The 14,067-nt window shown below is 37.6% G+C and overlaps 1 protein-coding gene across 7 annotated transcripts in view; it reads right to left on the bottom strand.

Annotated features, from left to right (window-relative positions):
* LOC126458472 (WD repeat domain phosphoinositide-interacting protein 2) overlaps window positions 1-13,417 on the bottom strand; it is a 78,560-nt gene extending 65,143 nt beyond the window's left edge. For 3 of the 7 annotated variants that reach the window (XM_050095553.1, XM_050095552.1, XM_050095554.1), the window contains exons 1-3: window positions 13,190-13,416; window positions 12,608-12,690; window positions 1,948-2,114 (exon numbers count right to left, since the gene is read on the bottom strand). In XM_050095553.1, the coding sequence (XP_049951510.1) occupies window positions 1,948-2,114; window positions 12,608-12,690; window positions 13,190-13,326 (387 nt within the window). In that variant the 5' untranslated portion in view covers window positions 13,327-13,416. Of the gene's footprint in view, window positions 1-1,947; window positions 2,115-12,607; window positions 12,691-13,189 lie in introns of all 7 variants that reach the window. The other 4 variants (XM_050095556.1, XM_050095557.1, XM_050095551.1 and 1 more) reach the window with 3 other exon arrangements.
* Window positions 13,418-14,067: the final 650 nt, after the last annotated feature.

Genomic DNA, 14,067 nt, shown 5'->3' with positions numbered 1-14,067 from the left:
CAGTGTCGTTACCATTGTGGACGGGCCTAGGGTTCAAGCGTCGTCCCCGACCATGACAGCGCTTGTCCGAGGCTTCATTAGTTCTGTCCTTAACCAACTAATCACACTAAAAGGGGGGTTAGCCCTATTAGTGGTTTGTTCTTTTCGTCGCCTTTTACGACTGGCAGAACATACCGGAGGCCTATTCTTTTCCCAGGCCTCCACAAGGTTTTTTATTATTATTATTATTATTATTATTATTATTATTATTATTTTGCAGTCCTGATACATATCGATATCTCTGTGCCACACTACCATGCTTTTAGAGGAGCCAAGCCAAAAGAAAACAGTCAACCTCTACTTTATCAATGGTGTGCACTATTTTGTTTTGGCTCTTTTAGCAGCATGTGGATTTTAATGTGTGCCAGGAATGCATACATGTACCTGTAAACAAACAAAAACTTAATTATGTAACTTTTTTTTAGGTGATAAAAACTTTAAATACACCCCACACATCATTTAACACCCAAAACATTACAGTTCATATTCATGCCTTAATGAAGAAATAATCCACAATTTTTATTTATATTGTTCACTCTATTTTGTCAGTGCAACAGAATCTAGCACCCACCATCGGCAGCCTTCCACCCCTTCAAATGATTATTCCAGTGAATGTGAATGGGCCCTCTAAAAGCTGTTACTACTTCTTCCTAGTTAAGAGAGACATGAAATTCAGGAAAGTCTTGACATTATTTCCAGGTATATCCTAAGCGGCTGCAAATGCCACACTCAAGTACAAAGATGAGGAACTTGAATAAAACATTACTGATTCTCAGCAGCCTGATGGTTGTGAAGGACTCAGCACCACATTGATACTGTTGCTTGCTGCTATAAGCATAAACAGAGCCCTTCCTCAAGCACAGGGCAACTGGTAAACAAATGAATCTGTTACATTGCTTTCATGATGACCCCTTCAAGAGAGACATCCAAAATGTGAGCTAAGAATATAAAACAATACACATTGATCCTCTGTCATGGCAGAAGATATCACGTCAGAAAGATATAGCATGGATGTGTTATATTGTCAAACTACAGACCATGGCAAGAACTTGCACAGAACTCTGAGAGCTCAGATTTCACACTCCATTCTTTCATACATGTCTATTGCTCAAAACAGAAGGAAAGTTATTAGAGACGAAGCACAAGCTCTGATTATGAATAGATGGGGGAGGAAATTGGCCATGCTCCTTTCAAAGGAACCATCCTACAATTTGCTTAGAGTGATTCAGGAATACTGTAGAAAATCTAAATCTAGATATCCAGGTGAGCATTTGAAATGTTGTCCTGAATGCAAGTCCTGTGTGCTAATGATTGCGGCACCTTGCTCGGTATGTCTATTGTTAACCCATAGTTAGAAACTGATTTGAACTTGTGCATAAAAACATGACTATTTGTGAAGCACTTGTTAATAATGACAGGATATTAGAAATCACAAATAATATGGCTGATGCATTGTTCTATTTATCTTCTTACACGTATTTCCAAATTACATATATGAATAGCCGCATCATACGGTGCAGATAGCTTTTGCCCTAACATCTCCATTGTCAATCCTATTCACAAATTACTTGCAACTTCTTCCAAAAGAATCACATGGAATCTAAGACCAAGGCTGACCTTTCAAAATTCTACGTACACGATATAAATCCAGATCTAACAGTTATATAATACATTTCTCTGTAGGATCCACTCACTTAGTGAATGAAATGCCATTATATATGTAAGAAGAGTGTGGAAATCAAAACAGTTACCAGATTGGTACTTCCTGTGACAAATATAGCATCAATGAGAGGGCTCCTGAGCATCTTATTAAATTATGAGTTCAGGAAAAGAAGAGTAATAAGTTGCTATTAAAGCAACAGAATAATACTGGTTTGTTGGCACAGGGTGCATTAAATGAATACTTACAGAGCGGTTTAACTTCACTGCAAGAATGGTATTTGAGTAACTGTAGTTGCAGATTTCAGTTCCCTTCTTGAAATGGCACACTTTCAACTTCCTGGGGGACGACAAGCTGACAACCGCAACCAGGCTACTACTGAAGAGCCGTTCAACAATGCAAATGTCTTCAGCATCTGTTCCAACAAGGGGAGCAATAATTATCAAACAATAAAACATTTGCACAACATACACAAAAGACGTAAAAGAAAGATATATCTGTTGGTAAAAAAACTAAACTGTTGACCACAACTTTTTCACTACAGAACTAAGTAATATGAACAAAAGCATTTCATTTTATTTCACACTGTTGTCAACTTTTGGGTCCACAAAGCACTGCACCATACTACTTAAAATCTATGGTAGCATAAGTTTGCTATATACACCTCAATTGTGTATGGTAATAGAAAACTAAGCAATTCCACAGTCCAGTGTGCTCTATTAGGGTTCCTGTTGACTATGTGTAATGTAATCTTGTGTGTGTGTGTGTGTGTGTGTGTGTGTGTGTGTGTGTGTGTGTGTGTGTGTTTGGAGAGGAGGGGGGGGGGGGCATCAGATCTCATATGGTTGCTAAGCAGTTTTTCCACATAGGAGCTTTACACCATTTCAGTGGGAGTCTCAAAGTTGTTCAAATCAATTGAGGAGCAAGGGGACTTCAAACCAGCCTAAATGGCCTCGAGGTAATATCACATCCTTGAAATGTCCATCTAGTACGATGTGTATAATTCACTTTAGGTACTTCATTTTGTGACTATGGTCTCGGAAGATAGTGGGCAGTGCTTTATCTTCATGTTATTGACCACAAAGGTAAGTGTCAAATCCTTTTTTTTTAATGAAAAACTGTGGATTTGTAGTTACTGAATTGTAGTTCTGGGTGAGTTCTGCTGCTCTTAATGTATTCTCCATAAGTCAGTAGAGCGTCAGCTAATTTATCGACTACTAAGCAGATCTGCTGCCCAACTCTCAATGTTTCTCTGATTCATGTCAAATGCTTGTGGTGTCTTTTCTTTCAGTAAGTTGGGTTTCCTAATTCCTAGTGTTCAATTCATCACAAATATCAAACACAGATGTCACAGTCGTACTAAGAGGGCATGCTGAAACATAATGCCTCCAAATTTATGTGAAAACTCTTCATGCTTTTTCTAAATAAGAAAATTTGTTAACATTCTACATCTTTATTCTTCATGTCTACACATTTGCAGCCCTCTGCCACTAAAGGGCTCTGAATTACTGTGTAACACGGTAGTGTGTAACGTAACTATGTCAGTGCATGAGAAACAGCACACAGCAATCAAGTTTCAAATTCGAAGAGTTCATTCCACATGGAGCACTATCTCCTTCAGCATGACAAAGCCAGGCCACACACGAACACTGCGACATCTGCAATGGTCCAATGCTTTCACTGTCATCATTCATCCTCCATACAGTCTTGACTTGGCCCCATCCAAGCTTCTGCTGTTTCCAGAACATGAAGAACTCCTTTGATGATGACATCATTTTGATAGTGCTGAAGTGGTGCAAGCAGAGGCATTGTTCGTGTTGCATCAACAAAGTCAAACATTCTACAGTGGTGATATCAAGAAACTGGTCTCCTCTTAGGAAAGATGTGTGTGTCACCAGGACGATAGAGAAATAGTTATGAAGACATGAAGAATAAAGATGTGGAATGCTAATAACATTTACCTTAATTTTTTTTTTAATTTGAAGGCATTACATTATAGCATCCTCTTGTACATTTCAGTAAAGTTAAGACTACCCTGAAGTGACAGGTATTGAGTTGGTCGGCTCGGCAATTATGACACGTGGTTCTTATTTGAAAGAAGGGGTGGGGGGGATCTAATCAACATCTAGCCATCCAGTTTCGGGTCTTCAAGAAGATTAAACATGGAGAAGACCACATTTTTCCTAGGGCGTATTCCAATCTCAACTAATAATCTGTCCCTAATTAACATGATTCCAGTGGAACATTAAATTTTAACCTTCATTTAACTACTATTAATTAAATTCTTTTTGCAGATTTCCCAGTCTAATTATATGGACATTTAGATAACTTTCAATGAGTAGTGAATACATATTTTACTATTTTAATCTTTGATTTCTTTAAGCAATTTTTTTGGCTATTGCTATTTCTAGCGCACATTGTCAGATGGCTTACATTTGTATTTCCAAATACATGCTGTGGAGATTAACATTAGCATTGTTTAAAATAAGAATCACACAAGTGTGTAACTGTATGCTAAATGTACTCTGCAGTACTGGCAGTAATAGCAAAATTCCAAAATCTAACCCTACTATAATGACTGGCTACATTATAAAACACACAAAGAATACTTCGTGAAGTATATGTTTCATTGTTAATACGTCTCACAGAGCAAAATCAAAACAACAACTTATAACAAGATCACACAGCTAAAATACTCACTATGCACTATGCTTAATATAAATTGCTCAAATAAGTTTTGCACCACCTAAACATATAATTTCACATTGGTGTTTGTCCATGAGGAGCACAGAATGAAAGAATGAGCTTCATGGAAGGGGGAAAAAAAATCTTCATAACGAAACAAAAGCATAACAATAACCAAAATAAAGCCAGTCTGTTTGAAAGTGCACTTCAGTGAAATCATAATCTGTTGTTGGCAATATTCAATACAGTGTTGCTTAATACACTGTATTGTAATATGCTTGAATCCTCCTTGGCACACTGGCCACAATGTGGTCATTACATTGCCCTTCAAGCCTGTCCTGCTCTTTGACAGTGGCCTTCCTCAGGTCATTCAGTGTGAGAGGAGAGTTCCTCCTACGATGCACTCCAAATTTCAGCTGGTCCCAAGCACGCCCTACCAGTTTGATGTCAGCAGATACCACTGGTCATTCCATTCATTTGATTCTTGCCTCATGTCTCCTGCAAGAAAGCATTCATGAGGTGGGCATGGGGGTGTGCTCATGCATTACTGACTTCAAAGATGGACCCATTTCTGGAATGATGATTTGTGGGCCAGCTAGACAACAGATTGGAGGATCCTGTCCTAACTCTACACAGCCCTCACATCACCCTCACAAGCAGTGATAGGCAACCAAAGACCAGACAGGATGCCAGCCAAAATACCACATACCCAACCCCTTACTAAACCTGTGGAACAACACCAGATACATGCATTTGATACCTGGGGCTGGCTCCACACTTTTACAACAATCATCAGGGTTTAGACAAATCCTGCACTAATCTACAAAGACAACTGATACCACTGATCCAGGTTCCACCTCAGGTGTTCCCTGGCCCACCATCCTCGTACAACAACAGTGCTGGGCACCTAGAGGCCATGCTGATCGTGTGGATACAGTTGTGTACTGTCTGGATCATCTCAGCCCTCCCAGTAGTCTCCAAAAAAGGCACCACATATTTCTGTTGTGTTCTCCTTGGCATACCTACCAGCCATAATTTGTATGTAGCAGTCATTAGCTGATCTTGGGGACTGCAAGTGATGACTACAGGGCAGTCAGTCAATATTTTGTCTCTCACAATACGAGCTAAATGTCTGAATGATGTCATGTCGTCTATGTGAAGTGAGCTAGGAACTGTTGGGCTGACAACCCTCCTTTCCATAAAGTGACAACTTTGAGATGGTCAACACTGACATGAATCTTCAAGGCATATCGAAAAGACTGTACACTCTACTGAACTGCACCAAGAATGCAAACATTCTTTTTGCCCCTTATACGTAGATGGTTGTATGTAGTGATTTCCTGTGGTCAAAAGAATACTGAGAAAAATGTTACCAAGCAAAAAAACTACAAGCTATGTATATCACAAGGTGTAGCAAAACTTTATTTTAGCAGCTTATTTCAGTGTTTGTTATTGCTTGGTTGTTTAGATGAGTATATTTGACAGTTTCTCTAACACACCTGGATTGCTTCAGGTAACCTTATTCAAAATGGCTTCTAATTTTCAATAGTCCCTGCAGTTTCTCTATGCAGGAAAGTGCACAAACATAATTTCTCATCTTTTAAGACATAAATTTTCAGCCTGTTACCTTATAGCACACTCCTTCGAGTGAACACACACACACACACACACACACACACACACACACACACGCACGCACGCACGCACGCACACTTACTCATTCTGCCCTTTTTTGGAGACAACTGGCAGGGCTGAGATAATCCAGACCGTACACAACTGTATCCACACGATCAATATCGTCTCTAGGTGTCCATAATGAATAACATTACAAATTCCCAGCACTGTTGTTGTACGAGGAAGGTGGGCCGGGGAACCCCTGAGATGGTTTTTAATTGGTAATATAGGTAATATTGGTAATAGGTAGTATGTGGCAGGAGGTTTTCTCCCCTAATTCATGCTTGAATTGTTCTGCTTTTATATATCACAAAACACAGATAATCTTACAACTTTGAGAACTTTCAATGTGAACACTTTTGGTTAGGCTTTACTATGAACCATGACTATTATTGACATCGAACAAAACAATAAGTTTACGTAACCGGTCACACTTTATTTTTTTCCTCATTGTATTTTGAAGGTTTCCACCGCCATCATCCGGTGGACTTAAGTGGATTAAAGCAGCATGTGGGTATTGTGTAACGAGACTGGAGTAACTTGTGGCACTGTCTCCAGAGGTCATAAGCTCATTTCTCTAGCATGGTACATCACATAAGAAACACAACAAGTATGATGGTTTATGTGATGTAACATGACAGAAAATGGAGCCAGCAATCACTGGAGACAGTGCAAGAGGTTACTCCAAAGTCATAACACAATACACACATACCACATTAACACACATAAATCCACCTGATTGATGTTTAAACTTCCAAAATGCACTGTGGAAATAAACAGCAAGTAACTAGTACAAGTATATTTGTTGTTTTATTCAATATCTTGTAGAAGCTTCATTAAAGCTCTTTGAACTCTTACACTCACTCTCTAACAAATTTATTATTCAAAAATATTATCTTTTTGTGGATGATAGAATTAGTTTCAGCTGAACTATGAGCTACACAATCACAATACAAAACACAGAAATATGTTTCACACAGAATTGGCCTTGCGTTTAGGGTACAGACTGGGTTATGCACTGTGGTGTTAACGTAGTCAACAAGCTCCCGCCTAACATAAAACAAGAAATGGAGAATCCCTAGCACTTCAAAAGAAAATTAACCCCCCCCCCCCTTACATCAGTCATTGCTCTTACAAATTATCTGACTGTCTAGACTCAAAGACTGAAAATTTGCAACAAGGTAAGTAGCAGCGTTCATTGTAAAGCTGTATGATAAGTATTCATGTACTGTAAACTAGACTCTGCACCACTCATCATCATCTTCGTTTCCCCTCTATCCAATATCTGGTTGGGTTGGTACTTCACCGCTTTACTCTGTCTTCACCATTCTTCTTCCAAACTGTGGTTCCATAGCAAGTTTCTCCTCCTTAAACTCATCTTTATTGTATCAATCCATCTTGTTCTCGGTCTTCCTCTTGGCCTCTTGCCCTCAATCTTGAACTCCATCATTCTTGGTATTCGTCCCTCTCCCATCCTCTTGACATGCACAAACCATTTTAATCTATTCTTTTCAATTTTCTCAGTCAACTTCTCCACTCCAGTTTCCTTCCTAACATCTTCATTTTTCACTGCCTCTCCTGTCTTCCCTAGCATACTTCTCAGAAACTTCATTTCACTGAATTGTATCCTACTCTCCTCTCTTCTAGTCATAGTCCAAGTCTCTGAGCCATAAATTAGAACGGGTGTGAAGTAAGTCTTGTATAGCACCAGCTTGCACCTCATTGGCATTGCATCAGTATACATAGGTAACTATTTTATTTGAAAAATATTGATGTACTCAAATATTTATTTGCCAAAAGTATATGAACAGAACTTATTTGATTTAATACAGGAGAGTAATAGTAGGTTTCTTTCTAATTTATTAAATTAAATTTAAGCAGCATGAGCACATATAGCATTGAGTAGCGTACTGATTGTTTATTGTTAATAATGTCATATTTTCTCGGTAGGATCTATGGAGAATGATGAACGAATGAATCAATCAATCAATCAGTGAACTAGAAGTGACTGGCTAACTACACTACTTGTACTAAACTGGTTATGAATGAGTCTCATAAAATAAGTTGACAAAAAAAATTATGCAACACCTCCTCTGGTTACACAATATAGTTTATGGTTGTGTGTGAATGTTAGCTTAAAATAGTACACCAAATCCAGATTTTTTTTACTGGTTCATCTTCCATGATTTACTTTGCAGTCATTTTGTAAATTTTAACACTATGTTTATCACACAAGATACTGCAACATGAAAATATCACTATTTAACAGATGGTAAATTAAATGTTAAAGAAATATTGCCGGGCTACCTACCTCATATACCAGTAACAGGGAGAAAAAGTGCATTAATGCATATACTCATTCAAAAGAATGTCCCCAGCACTTTTGAAGCATCTTCAAAATATTATGCAACCCTTGTCAGCTTAAACATACGTAAAACCCTCACCAACATGAAGAATGGCATCATCAAAATGTTTTACTCTCCAGTCCTGATGGAAGTGGTATGACCTGCCTCCCGTCAACCAAAGAACTGTGCCACTCAGATGTTATGGGGATCAACATAAAGTTGTTCTTGGGATTCAAAATATGTTGGGACATAAGAAGACAATTCCAGTGGCAAAAGTCTTGTTAACTGCAAAAAAAAGGCCAACCAGGAATCGAAAACCAGACTTTTCGATTTAGTCTGACACTTACCCACATAGTCCCCAAGCCACACGGGTTCAACATCTATATTTAAAAAAAAAAAAAAAAAAAAGTTATCTGAAGTAGCAGTCCTTAATACCTGATCAGATACTTGTAATGAATCTAGGGTTACAGATGATACTGCAAAACCCATTTTTGGCATGAGATAAAGCAATAAATACATCATACAAGAAAAGAGCAAAAATACTGAGCTAAGCTTTTAAATGACAATACGAGGAACATGAAACACAAAAATGACAATCAAAACATAAAATAAAAATTTCTACTTTTCTTAATGTTGCCTGTCACTTCCAACATAACACGAGCTCTACTACACAACGACGTTGCAACTCATGAAATATTGCAATGGTCTGTTTTCTCAACTTAGAAGATTTCAGTCCCAACATTGGTGCAGAAATTCACATTTGTAGACTGGTCATAAAGGCATGTGCCCTCTGAAAAATATTGCACAGTTTCACTGCCAAAAAGAATATTCTTCATATATCATTCTGACACAATGTTACCTTCAATAGTTGTATATTACTCAACAAAGAGTCATGATAACAACAACCAGATAATGATGCACAACTGTGAATTTTAAATAAATACTCTAAAACTATTACTGCAAAATATTGGGTCGACCGAAGTGTCCAATCCCAACCGTCGGCTTTGACCCGTGACGTAAGGCTGTTGTGGTGTGTGACGTCACGACGGCGCGGAATTTAGTTTGGAGAGTGGCGTGTTTGTAGGTGTCGTTTTGATGTGGTCGGTGGTGCTCTCTGGTGGTGTGTTAGGTGGTGTCTTTGGTTTAGTTTGCGAGTGTGGCGTCGTGTGTGTATTTTGGTAAATTGCTTTTTTTATGTCTTTGGTAGGTATGGATATGACTGACAGGGTCAACAGTTTTCGGTTGTCGGCTATGATGGGGGACAGTGTGTTGTCTCTAATAAAATTTCTTCAATTATTTGGATTTTTGGATGAAGTCGTGAAGTGTTCAGTATGTTGTGAAGAAATGAAGCTTACTTAAAGTTCTGGCGTCTCGGACCAGGGACGGCTGTATGTGGAGATGTCGTAAGGATAACAGGTCAAGGGAAGTGTTCGATCCCAAGGTGTGGATGTGAATGTTGGTATTGGTATCGGAAGATGTTTTTTGAGCTATATAGGTCAAGGGAAGTGTCCGATTCCAGATGATATTGTGTTTAGTGGTATTTGGGGAGTTTTGTAATGTCGTTTTTTTCGTCATCTTGTGTGGTTTTGTGTGGGGGTGGGTGTCTAAATTTGTTTATATTTAGTTTGTCCCCATTCAAAAACCCCCTATTTCCCGCGCTTGTCCCGTTAGTGTCATTAGGCTTTTTGTGGAACGTGTGTGTGTTTGTTTTTCGATTGATTTTCGTCCTCGTAATGTGTACGTAACCACTTTATATGCGCCATATTGGAATCGTGGTTTATGGTCGTTTCCGCTATATTTGTGACGTCATGGGTCAAAGCAGACGGGTGGGATCGAACGCTTCCGTATTTCCAAAATATTGAAGAAGGTTATATAGAAATATAAATACCTGCATTATGAGAAGAAGATAAATACATCCAGCAATAAAATAAAAACAATATGGGATATAGTTAAGTCAGAGACAGATAGGACCGGAAATGAAGAGGAACAAATAGCTCTAAAAATATATGAAATCCTGGTAACAAATGCATGTTGTGTTGCAAACTATTTAAACAAGTAATTTGTCTCTGTTACTGATAGCATGGGGTTGTCAGGTTCAGTAAATAATGCAATGGAATATCTGAGACCAGTGCACACAAGCAAACTCAATAAAATGGAATTGACACTTACTTCACCCACAGAAACAGAATCCATCATAAAGTACTTGAAATCAAAGCATTCTAGTGGTTATGATAACATATCAACAAAATTAATAAAAGTGTGTTCATGTGAGCTTTGTCATATCTCAAGTTATTTGTGTACTCAATCATTTATCACAGGAACATTTCCGGACTGGCTTAAATATGCTGAAGTTATGCCTCTCCACAAGAAAGGGGACAAAGAAATGCCGTCAAATTACCGACCGATCTCACTTTTGCCAGCTTTTTCAAAAATCTTTGAGAGGTTATGTTCAAGTGTCTACTTAAGCACCTTAGTGCAAATAACATACTGTCAAAGTCACAATTTGGGTTTCTTCAGGGTTCTGATATTGAGAAGGCTATTCACACTTACAGTGAAAATGTTCTTAATTCATTAGACAACAAATTAGAGGCAACTGGCATATTCTGTGACTGGTCAAAGACTTTTGACTGTGTGAATCACAGCATTCTTTTAAGTAAATTAAAATATTATGGCATCACTGGTAGTGCTGCAAAGTGGTTTCAGTCATATCTTACTAATAGAAAACAAAGGTGTCATTATGTAACACTTCAGCAGTAGGCAATCAGACATCATCTGTCTGGGAAGAAATTACATGTGGTGTTCCCCAAGGTTTCATACTAGGCCAAGTACTTTTCCTTGTGCATATCTATGACCTGTCATCTGTTATATTACCAGATGCCAAGTTTGTCTTATTTGGAGATGATACAAACATTGCAATAAACAGTAAATCAAATATAAATTTAGAAAGAGCAGCTAATCAAATTTTTACTAAAAATAATAAGTGGTTCATAGCCAATTCACTGTCATTAAACTTTGAAAAGACCCACTATATGCAGTTCAGAACTTCCAAGAGATTTCCTTCTAGTGTGTGTATAAAATATGACGACATGGAGGTAGGAGAAGTTGAGAGTGTAAAATTCTCGGGATTACAACTTAATAATAAATTTAGTTGGGAGCGACATACTAACGAACTGCTAAAGCACCTAAACAAGCCTGTGTTTGCAATGCGAGTGATGTCAGACATATGAGATATAAATATAAAAAACTGGCATATTTTGCTTATTTTTACTCTATTATGTCATATGGTATCATATTTTGGGGTAACTCCACAAACAGAAGCATATAATAAGAGTAATGTGTAGTGTAAACCCAAGAACATCATGTAGAAACCTATTCAAAGAATTGGGCATACTAACCACTACTTCTCAGTATGTTTATTCCTTAATGAAGTTTGTTGTAAATAATTTTTTCAACTAACTGCTTAGTACACATTATCAATACTAGGAATAAGAACAATATACATAAAGATTTAAAATCACTTTCTCTTGCCCAGAAAGGAGTCCAGTATCCAGCAACGCATATTTTCTAAAAATTACCAGCAACTACTAAGAGTTTAGTTTCTGACTAGGCACAATTTAAACATAATTTAAAAGAATTTTCAGTGGCAAACTCCTTCTATTCCATCCAAGAATTTCTCAACAAGTGCAGTAGACCATTTTATTGAAAATTTATTATACTTTAATTTTTGACAATACTTGGTTGTAATAGCCAAGTAACTAGCTACTGTGTGAATGATGGATTTAATGAAAGCAGATGTAAGTATTAAACCTGTAAATATTAGAAATTTAATTTTAATTCATGTACATAATTTTAATGTTTATTGACTGAGGATCATTAAAAGTAATGAAACTCAAGTTTTTCTAATTACATTTTTGTAATGTGTTTCTCTGACATGTTCCACACCTCAGAGGATCCCCTCTTTTGAGGGTCTATGGTATGAATAATTAATCTATTCTAATACATTCAGTTTAATGTTTCCAAGTTAGTCTACAGAGTTGTGAGGCTTGTCATTGGTTAGTTCCAGTGTCTTGTTTTTTGTCTACAATGTATCAAATTTGAGAACTTCTGATGCAATGAATCCATAATGAGAAATGTAACAGTGTTAAGTTTTCCAACATAGTTATATCCTGGGCTCAAACACATTAATAAGAACTAGATTGCTTACCATTTTCATATATCTGCTCTAAGTGATCAACCGAATTGAGAGAAAATAGGCGATAACCAGTTTTTGTTCCAACAGCTAGAGACCTAGAAAAGAAGTGTTCACAGTTATTTTGTGAAACCCTAGTACATGAAAACAATAACATGTAGTAGATGATGACCCTTGACGTAAAATTCAATGAACCTTATTGATAATAGTCACTAAGGAATTGCAACATAAATATGATGTCATCCCTTTTCCCTTTGTTCAGTTTGCACAACTGTCCTACTTCTAATGTTTTCACTTTCACTAGAATGTAACATGGGCAAGACCAATCGTTCTTTTTTTTTTTACGGAAAACAAACCATACTTGTAATAACAAAGCAGCATACGAATAATCAGATGCAAACAGTAACAAAAATAAACGTCAACGCCAATTTCACAAGTTCCTGTTTAGTAGTTAATGCTGCAGTCTTACACAGGCACTTGGTGTCTCCTACACAAATCTCGTCCTGAATATACAAAACGTTTCACAGCATTGCGCCTTTGACAAAAATTGTCGTAACCAAATATCGTTAAGTGACAGAAGTGTAACTGATTACTTACGTGCAGTCTTGGTTAAAATTAACAAAGAAAACCCCACTATTAGGATCACTTCCTTGGCTTGCGAGGTTCATTAGTCCTGATATGCCAGCTTTTAAGCCTTGCGTCAAAACATCCACGTTCTTAGCAAAATTTTGCATAAATATTGCGTAAAATTAACGACCTTGGTCTGATCACTCCATATCGACTACAACGAACAGCTGACAATGGCTCCGCGCAGTTGTTTACCATTGAGCAACAAATGACGCGAAGCAGGGCATCCAACATTGTCCATGAAATGCACCAAGTGGCGGGGCCAGTAAAAGTGCGCAAGCGCGCACAGTGAGCAGTGTTTAAACCGTTTTAGTACATTTTCGACCAACATATGAAAGATTAAACATGGGTTACTGTACAGATTGTACTGCAAAGGAGTAGGAATCGCACCTAACGACCCAACATCCTATTCTATGTTACAGCGTACATTAGTAAATTAGTTCGTTCATATCTCCTGTGCGTCAAAAATTAAAAAGCGAACCTATTGTGCCACCTATGTCTGATTCTTCATTTATTTATTTATATGAAGCTTAGCTCCTTACATTTGCAATCTTGTGTTGATGTTCTCCTATTGTCTCTAGTGCATACGAATTTCGACGACGCGCAGTGTGACCCTTCAAACATTTTAATTGAAACACATTATGGTCCTTCTTTTTTAGGAAACAACCAGTTTAAGTTTTGGAGCTGTACATATCCTCACTTAGTTTTTACGACTTAAGTTATCGCTTTCTTAATTAACGGCCTTTTAATAATCGCCCTACCACCCTTTGTCTCCCGCTGCGGAAATACACAAATTATAAAGTAAATGTATATCACTGGTACCTGCCTGTTATGGAGGTGTGTAACAT

The sequence above is a fragment of the Schistocerca serialis genome, chromosome 2 (assembly GCF_023864345.2).
Source record: "Schistocerca serialis cubense isolate TAMUIC-IGC-003099 chromosome 2, iqSchSeri2.2, whole genome shotgun sequence".
Classification (NCBI taxonomy): domain Eukaryota; kingdom Metazoa; phylum Arthropoda; class Insecta; order Orthoptera; family Acrididae; genus Schistocerca; species Schistocerca serialis.
The sequence above is the reverse complement of the archived record's forward strand: the minus strand, read 5'-3'. Positions and strand labels throughout refer to the sequence as shown.